Source organism: Sinocyclocheilus anshuiensis, unplaced genomic scaffold, assembly GCF_001515605.1.
Source record: "Sinocyclocheilus anshuiensis isolate Anshui unplaced genomic scaffold, SAMN03320099.WGS_v1.1 scaffold1810, whole genome shotgun sequence".
In the NCBI taxonomy this organism is placed as follows: domain Eukaryota; kingdom Metazoa; phylum Chordata; class Actinopteri; order Cypriniformes; family Cyprinidae; genus Sinocyclocheilus; species Sinocyclocheilus anshuiensis.
Window position 1 is genome coordinate 420,599 of NW_015547669.1, and position 9,853 is coordinate 430,451.

The following is a 9,853-nucleotide window of genomic DNA, read 5'->3' on the forward strand; positions in this document are numbered from 1 at the left end:
GTAGTTGCTGCGGCCTGTAGCATGAAGCCGGTTTCAGTTTTTACCCAGGTAGGCTCACGTTTAGTTTGAGCTAACTCTGAGTTTTTAGGCTCAATAAGGTGGGTTGGTTTTGAGTGGGTTTCGTCACCATGGTAACTTACGCTACACAGCTACCCAGATCCGGAGCAGGTTTTATTCTGGGTTAGAGATCACAAACCCAAACTGGACCAATCAGCTGTGAGCAAAGTCGCATATATCAGATGCAATGAAGCCACTCCCCCTTATCTCTCGCTCCAAATTAAAGCAGTTTAGAGTAGAAGAATTTCAGAGACAAAATTTCCTGAATTTTAGAGACTAAAATTGTCTTTTGCTGCTAATTATTTATTATACTCATATCGTATGAATTATAATAATATAAAATATTAAAAAATATATTATATGAGCTGGCAATTAATATTAAATTTGCATTTGAATTAATTTAAATATATATATATTGCCTATAAATAAGTTTCAATATATAAAGCTTTTAAAATAACTAAACATTTCTTTTGAGCTCTGTGTGAAACTATATAAACTTAAATTCAGCTTATTCTTTTGCATAGTCAGATATTTTCTTTCTGCTGCCTTCTCAAACGTTTGCTGCAGCAGCAGTGTTCATTCCTGCCTTGTAAATGCATTTAAATGAATTATATTTTTAATAACGACATCTCTTCATTTTTAACAGAGAAGTGAATTGCGCTGACTCTCGCGAGAAGTGAATCAAACTGACGCTCTCCATGTTTCGTGTGATTGGCTGTTTGCTGCACGTGTCACACTTTCAGTTAATCACAAACTCTGGATCAACCCTGAGTTGACAGAGCACGTTTATATCGAGCTTTGTGAGCCCGCTGATCCTGAACGAAACTAGGTTTGATTAGTTTGGTTTTGACAACTCTAAACCTACCCTGAAACTCAGAGTTTGTTCATCTCGCTTCGTGCTACAGGCCACAGGTGATCAGGTGTCAGTTGTTTATTTACCCGTGTAACGCGCACGCTCGCAGCTCACTCCTCCGCTCAGGCACGCGCACAGCTCTACAGAGCGCAGGTAGATCCGTCCCCACGAGTCTCCGGTGTCATAGTACTTCAGATGCAGCACCTCGTAGCACTTCTCTACAAAACAAACCACAGAAACGAACCCGAGCGTCAGAACACACCCCCGACTCTCCCACCCATCAGAACTCGACCGATATCAGATGACAGACAACATGAAGACACGAAACCTTCACGGATCACAGGACATGTGATAGCGTTAAAGATAAGAGATTTCAAAACATAAAAGAGAGCGACGCATGAATGGAGACCAACATGTGATTCTGTGCTAGAAAAATGAAGCCTACATGTGAACAGATCCAACACTACTATCGTTAATGAAGCTATTATCATTCCTATTACTAACCAAAAAATAACTTTAATGGAACTATAATTCATTATTTCAGAATAAAAAAAGATAGATAGATAGATAGATAGATAGATAGATAGATAGAGAGAGAGAGAGAGAGAGAGAGAGAGAGAGAGAGAGAGAGAGAGAGAGAGAGAGAGAGAGAGAGAGAGAGAGAGAGAGAGAGAGAGAGAGAGAGAGAGAGAGAGAGAGAGAGAGAGAGAGAGAGAGAGAGAGAGAGAGAGAGAGAGAGAGAGAGAGAGAGAGAGAGAGAGAGAGAGAGAGAGAGAGAGAGAGAGAGAGAGAGAGAGAGAGAGAGAGAGAGAGAGAGAGAGAGAGAGAGAGAGAGAGAGAGAGAGAGAGAGAGAGAGAGAGAGAGAGAGAGAGAGAGAGAGAGAGAGAGAGAGAGAGAGAGAGAGAGAGAGAGAGAGAGAGATAGAAGATAGATAGATAGATAGATAGAGAGAGAGAGAGAGAGAGAGAGAGAGAGAGAGAGATAGAAGATAGATACATAGATAGAGAGATAGCGATAGATAGAGAGAGAGAGAGAGAGAGAGAGAGAGAGAGATAGACAGATAGATAGACGATAGATAGAGAGAGAGAGAGAGACACCGGTATTCGGTATGAACCGGTATACCGCCCAGCACTAACACGCAGTCTCATGAATAATTTAATAGACACCGAAGCGTCATCGATGTACTATTAGTCCATTGCCACGTCACAAATTGTGACGTCAACACGATGTCGATTTTAACCCCGGAAGATGAAAACAGCGCAAAAAAGCTTAAAATTAACCAGTTTTCTCCAACAGTTAAAAATATCGGATGCTAACATTGTCTTCTTTGATGTGCAACACAAACACCTCTTCTAAAATCTCAGAAAAAGTAGTCTGGGGTTTCATGACCCTTTAACAAAGCCCAGTAAACACAGGATGCCCTGTGAGACCTATGCTTTGTGTAAAATAAGTAAATATAAGCAACCAACACCTGCAACCCACAAATCAACAGAGTGAAAAACTCATTAGAGAAGAGAAGGCAAAACAGACAACAAAGACTCATAAAGCTCAACAAGCAGGTCCAAATCATATAATTTATATGATAAATATATTTAAAATATAAACGTAACATATTTTTAAAAATATTTACATGTGTGTAAATACGTGTGTGTATTTATATATACATAATAAATATACATAGTACACACACATATATTATGTAAACAAAAACTTTTATTTTGGATGCGATTAATCGCGATTACTCGTTTGACAGCACTAATAAACATACATATAAAAATACAAACCAATTCTAAATATGAATAAATACTATTATAGTATACATTCTAAATAACATATTTCTGCGAATCGATTCATATTATTTTATATATTATTTACTCGAATATATTATCACTCTAATGTAACAATTCATTTGCATCAGCATTCAAAAATGTTTATGGAAGCCTCTGCATTTTTTTGTATATTTTTAGTATATTAAAATGCATTTAGAGATATTTGTTGGCAAATATTTATGTTTATTACTATTTATTGCTAAATGCATATGAATAACTGTGTTCATTAAACTATAACATGTCATGGTTGTTTTAAAACTAGAATTTACTGTGCTTCATTTTATTAAACATTCTACACATTTTGAATCTAATTGGAAATAATGACTGTCTGGTTTCTCTGAAAGGTAAAAAAAACGAGAGCAAATACTAGAGACGAGATATCTAATGCAAGCTCTGACTTTACAGAAGAACATATGCCGACTTAATAGTTTTAATAGGATGAAAGGACAATTTCTTACCATTAAGGAGTCGTGCTTGTGAACTGCAGAATCCCCACTTCTGGTCGCGGTCAAAGTTATGTGTGAGAGAGCACCTATAACACAAGACCAGCCTCAAACACAATGAGCCTGACACACATCTGAAACACTCCAGACCCGAGAAAAGACCAAACAGACTAAAACAAGGGTCACAAACAACAAAGTGAACTGATTGCACGAAATTCCCTTATTCTTGACAAACACAAACTATAAAAGGTAAAAGCAGATATGACTACAATAAATACCAGTTCACTTGCCATGAGTGAAACACAAAACTATTTACCAGCTTATGAAACAGAAGTGTTGTATTGTAAGCTTTTGTAAGAATGCAATTGTATTTGATGTGCACTTGTAGTGTACTTCAGATCTTACAAATAGGCTATGTTTTTTTTTTTAAACTGTACTAGATAATATAATATTAATGAAATAAAATGTCACTTAAGTGACTTAAAGAGAGACACTCATGACTGTTTCTAAACGCAATTAAGTATACTTTTAAACAGTGACCTTTGTAACAATGTCAAATTAAAAGTTTCTTTAAAGTACATTTTAAATCATTATTTCAATAATATTTTGTCGTGTTTTAAAGTAGTGCACTTATTCTGATGTGTTGACTAACATACTAAAGCACATGTAAAGAACTGGATTATCATTTTAACTGTAATGTTATGCAATACTGCATTTAAAGTTAATATATTTTAAAAGTACTAAATTGCAAATTAAAAGCATATTTTTTTTAAATACATGACATGCTGTAGCCTACACGTTTAATAAAAATGACAATAAAGTATATTGTAGTTCAACCATATAGAAGTAATTGTGCAATTAAATATAAAGATGTACTTAAGTCCTACTTAAGTGGATTAAAAAAACACTCTAAAGTTCAGCTAAATGCATTTAAAACTATTATACATTTTCATTAAGGGCAATTGACCGTTCGCAAAGACCCGCCCACCCTTAGTTACTGTTGCTAAATATTCTGTTACAAATTACTGTTGCTTAATATATTTTAAGCATACTTAATTGCAAATTAAAAGCATATATTTAAATACATGACATGCTGTAGCCTACAAGTTTAATAAAAAATGACATTAAAGTATATTTTAGTTCAACCATATAGAAGTAATTGTGCAATTACATATAAATATGTACTTAAGTCCTACTTAAGTGGATTAAAAAAACACTCTAAAGTTCAGCTAAATGCATTTAAAACTATTATACATTTTGCAATTGACCGTTCGCAAAGACCCGCCCACCCTTAGTTACTGTTGCTATCTCCGACAAACAATGCGGCTCTCACGCTACACATCATGCTCTTCTCACGCAGTGAAAAATACATCGCAGAGCAAACTGACAATGTGCCGACAGAAAAGACAACAAAGAAGGTACTGTATCAGGACTCTCAGCTTTCAAATTCTGTCATTTCTAAAGAAATTCAAACAATAAATATCGTTTTGTGGCTCTTTAATGACAGATCGCTGTAGTGCCTCAGTTCAGGGTTGGGGTGGATGTAGATGTTAATAAAACACAATCTAATCCACCTTTTTCTGAACATGGAAGTCTCGCCCGACTAGAACGGCACTTTACATTTCCGGTCTCTGGTGTTTCTAGTCACATTTACATATTTTCCGAGCCGACAATATAATGTGAAACCTATGAAAATGGTTTAAAAAAGCACATGACACCATAGTTTCATCATTTTACAGTTTCGCAATGAACGTCTTTGTGCAATAAAGGACTTGTCATAGTTTGATGAGTGGGAAGATGACATGAAACGACACGATTAGCTGAATTGAAAACAGATGAGCGCACATGTGCATATATAGCTCCCGATCGGGGCGAAGTTCACAGGATTTTGTCCACAGAATGATAAGAGCACACATTATTTTAACATTATTTTATAATTTCACACTCAGTATTTTAACTTCAGCGCCGCAAGCCATGCATACAGCGCCGGACATGACATATTTTCTGGTATGCAAAACAAGTACTTTAAAGCAATTCCTTTACCTTATTGCCGTTACGGCGGCAAATAATATCTGCGCTCTGTCGCCTGTCAATCAAGCTCCCTGTGAACGGTCAATTAGCATGCAATTAAGAGTCTAAAACATTACATTCAGTTTACACATTTAATGGGAAAGTTCACCCAAAAATGAAAATTCTGTCATTAATTACTCACCCTCATGTCGTTCCAAACATGTAAGACCTTCTTTTTGAAGAGTTAGGGTTAGGGTTAGGTGATATGGCGTATTAGGCGTACGTGATACTCTTCAAAAATGGCGCTATAGGGTGATAAATTCGTTATTTTTGTTTTCTTTGTGCACAAAAAGTATTCTCGTAGCTTTATAACATTACGGTTGAACCACTGATGTCACATGGATTATTTTAGCGATCTCCTTGCTACGTTTCTGAGCCTTGATCGTGGTAGTTACCTTGCTGTCTATGGGAGAGTCAGAGAGCTCTCGGATTTCATCAAAATATCTTAATCTGTGTTCCGAAGATGAACGGAGGTCTTACAGGTTTGGAACGACATGAGGGTGAGTGATTAGTGACAGCATTTTCATTTTTGAGTGAACTATCCCTTTAAGTATATTCTAAGTTTATGTTAAAGTGTACTTATTTTTCACAACAGAACCACTGTCAAGGTCAAAACTAAATAGAAAGCACGGTATAATACTCCATACAACATACAGTATGTCTGCTATATTCCAGATCTTCTGAAGCCAAACAAAGTGTTGTGTGATCAAGCAGAGCGAACAAAGTTTAAGCTGAGAATGAATCACTAGACGATTCAATTGATTCTGTTCAAGAATCAGACTAATCAGCTTCACGCTTGCAATGGCTTTCAATGGAAGAGAAGATTCTCAGTGAATAACGACTTATAGAATTCAGTCTGTTCTTCACAAAAAGCATCATATGATTTGCACACGAATGTTATGGACTTTTTTTGGGGAACTTGACAGGTGATAAATGAAAGAGAGCTGCGTGATGATTCTTCAGAATTCTTCTTTTGCATTCCACAGAAAGAAATGCTAGCATAAGGGTTTGGGAGAATACGAAAACAAACTGAGAACCACGAGCAAACCCTGCTCCAGATTTCTGGAGTGAATCCTCAGTGAAGAGTTGCTCCATACGGAGATGTGCACACACTTGTTGAGCTGCAGTGATGTGACATTAATAACGCACCGCCTCTTACATCTCTCGTCATCTCTCTGCCTGATAACACTCACTCGCTCTCAGTGTTTAGAAGTGTTTATGAAACCGGTACGTGTGTAGTCATCTGCTCCACTCGCTGATGTCTGGCAGAGGAACCTAAATAGCTGCGCAGATGATGACGAATGAGTAGTGGTAGAGTCAAGGGTTAAGTCTGGGCTGGGTAAAGGTTACTCAAGCTCTTTGATTAGGCTTACATCAGAACCAGGGCTGGGTTCTGACTTTGGCTTGATGTTTCAGGGATGTGGGTTTGGGTTAGTAAGGACTTGGTTATGGGCTGGTTAAGAAACTGGTTTAAGTTGGGTGATCATCAGAGCCCAGCGGTTTAAAAGAAATGTGATCGGATTTGGTCAAATGTTTAAAATGGGACTGTTTAGAGATTCCCAAACCAAATTAGATCATGTAGCCCAGTGCTATTTTTACTAGTATTACTTTGGATTCATTATAGATTTTATTTATAGTATTTTTTATTTTTTTTATTTAGGCAACAAGGTGAAATAAAGTTTGCAATTTATTTTATTTTATTGTAATGTAATAAATGTAATGTAATATACCTGATTCAGTCTTGTTTTGATCTAGTATGTGTTGTTCAAAACAATTACATGGATCCCATCAGAAGAGTAGATTTAAGATTGATACCAGTAACAAAATGCAATAAAACTTTAAAGCTGTTAACTAATACATTTGTATTATGCTGCATATATACACATTTATATTTAGCACTTCAACCGTTACCATTCTAAAGTATACAAAGTAGAAGTAAGCTATTATTTGTGACTCTGGAGCACAAAAGCAGTCATAAGTTGCACAGGTATATTTGTAGCAATAGCCAACAATACATTGTATGGGTCAAAATTATCAATTTTTCTTAGGATATTAAGTAAAGATCATGTTCCATGAAGATATTTTGTAAATGTCCTACCGTAAATATATCAAAACTTTATTTTTGATTAGTAATATGCATTGCTAAGAACTTCATTTGAACAACTTTAAAGATGATTTTCTCAGTATTTAGATTATTTTGCTCCCTCAGATTCCAGATGTTCAAATAGTTGTATCTCAGCCAAATATTGTCCTATCCTAACAAACCACACATCAATGGAAAGCTTATCTATTCAGCCTTCAGATGATGTATAAATCTCAGTTTCGAAAAATTGACCCTTATGACTGCTTTTGTGGTCCTGGGTCACATATAGTAGAAATAAAATAATATTGTGTCCCCAAACAGCTGTCAGCATCATAAAAAATAGTGTCAAAAAAGTTATTTATCACTGTATATTAATTACAATGACAAAACGGTCAGAGATGGACCAGAGATGGTTTCTAAAATGTGCATTCCTTACTGCATGTATATTTGTGTGTTTATATTGATCTGTTGTAGGTTAGATGAGAGTCTGACCGTTTACAAGAAAATGACAATGTTAAGGAATCTTTGTACTGTTTGTGAAACAGCGCTGACAAATCGACCTGTTCTTCTTTATATAGCTAGTAGCATATATGCTGATATGTAGCCCAGTTAAGAGCACTGCTAATCCAGATTTGGTAATCTGGGGGGAAAGAAAGATTATCAGTGATCCAGTCCAATGTTGCTCTGAAAAACTGGTTCAAAAGTAAGATGGATTACCTGATCCTGGATAGCAAAAGATTTGAGTTTTATTTCAGTTTTAGTCTGACTTATCTGACATCAATTTAAACTAAATGGAAATAATAAATGTTGCCTTTGGAACTAGCTGAAATAAAATAAGTAACAAAACATAATGACCCTTGTCTTGGCTTACAACGGATCTGAATTGATGTGGGTTTAGCTGGACAGATTTGGGCTGGTCAGAACCTAGGTTTGTCTAACTAAAGATCTGGTTTAAACTGCCTTAAACCAGATATTTTCGCTACCCCAAACCCAGATTCTAACTCATCCCAAAACCAGATCCAAAGAATGTCTACGGATCTACGACTGAGCTTGGTTATAAACTGATTGCCTTTGCTCTGCTGATTTATTGGTTAGTTGAACAGTTACACATGGATCTGAGAGTAGTGGGCTATTATCGGTACGTGAAAACATCAAACTATTTAAATAAACAAACACATTCTACGCATGCAGATTCTTTGTGAGTCTGGTTGTGATTTGCTGCAGCTGCAGCTTTGGGCTTTGAGACCTGAGACTGGGTTTGATGGTCAGCAGTTTGAGGGTTATTTCTCTGCGATTACTGAAAAATAACCGTTGAGGGACAGCGACATTGAACGTGTGTGTACTGTTAGCACTTACCAGGCCTTGTGAGAGTTCATAGAGATACACTGGTGATAAATCAACCCGCCAAAGCGAAAAGGAAACTTGCAGTCTTTGCCATCTGTTGTGAGAACTACAACACACACACACACACACACTCACACAGAGAGAGAGAGAGAGAGACACACACACACACACACACACAGAGACAGACACACACACACTCTCCAGGCCAATCACAATATTTGTTTATAATACAATCACCTTTCCCCCTGCCTGCTGCCACGGCTACTATAAGATCAAAGGATCAAATATTCTCCCCCAGTAACCACCAGGCCAATCAGAGAATCTGTTTCATAGCACCAAAAACAGTGAAGACCTGGGCACAGTTCATTCTTCACCAAAATGTGAAGAAGATACACTGCTCAAGAGGCCCTGGAACACTTGCTCACATCCAGTAAACCAAGAGTTATTAGAAACAGAAACTCTCTGAAAGCAATTGGAGAACAGTTCATACCTTTCTGGGTTACAGTGTTGGACTGTCCGGAAACTAATATGTCAATACCAGGTGGCTGCTTGCGCTTTAATGAGAGAGAGAGAGTATACCAAGATGTACACCAAATGATATGCATTCAGCAAACCTCATACGGGACACTCACCGATCCAGCACACTGCAAACGGGGCAATAAAACAAGAGTTATCAGGAGAAGAAGAAGGAACTCTCGACGAGTCAGAACTGGAGAAAACACAGGCATTTCTGTACGAGCTCTGCTCCCTCTGCGCGCCAGATCCTTGGACGAGTTTCAGGACTCAAAGCAGATGAAGTCCGTCCCAAAAGCAAGTGTCATGTGTGGGATTCCTCCATTATATCCCGGGGCGATGGATGTATTAGTATTATTAAATATTTAGTATAATGCCTTGGCTAAATAAAAGTAGAATTACTCACGAAGCTTTCCATATTAAAAGTTGCTAAAAACATAGTTGTTGTTGTTGTTGATGATGATAATAATAATAATAATTTGTATAATGCGTGAGCTAAATAAGAGTAGAATGACTCTTTACAGTTAAAACTTATATTAACGAAATATAGCCGCTAGCTATACTTAAAATACTTGAAAGTAAATTAACAAATAAAATAAAACAATTGTTTACTTTCTTTTTGTCAAATGACTAAAATCTTAAAAAGTAAAAAGTGGAAGA

The 9,853-nt window shown here is 36.7% G+C and overlaps 1 protein-coding gene across 1 annotated transcript in view; it reads right to left on the reverse strand.

Annotated features, from left to right (window-relative positions):
* Window positions 1-9,530, reverse strand: part of hgfac (HGF activator) — an 18,921-nt gene extending 9,391 nt beyond the window's left edge. Inside the window, exons 1-4 of the mRNA XM_016505103.1 lie at window positions 9,313-9,530; window positions 9,171-9,234; window positions 8,693-8,786; window positions 3,199-3,272 (exon numbers count right to left, since the gene is read on the reverse strand). Coding sequence (XP_016360589.1) covers window positions 3,199-3,272; window positions 8,693-8,786; window positions 9,171-9,234; window positions 9,313-9,408 — 328 coding nt within the window. The 5' untranslated portion in view covers window positions 9,409-9,530. The remainder of the gene's footprint in view (window positions 1-3,198; window positions 3,273-8,692; window positions 8,787-9,170; window positions 9,235-9,312) is intronic.
* Window positions 9,531-9,853: the final 323 nt, after the last annotated feature.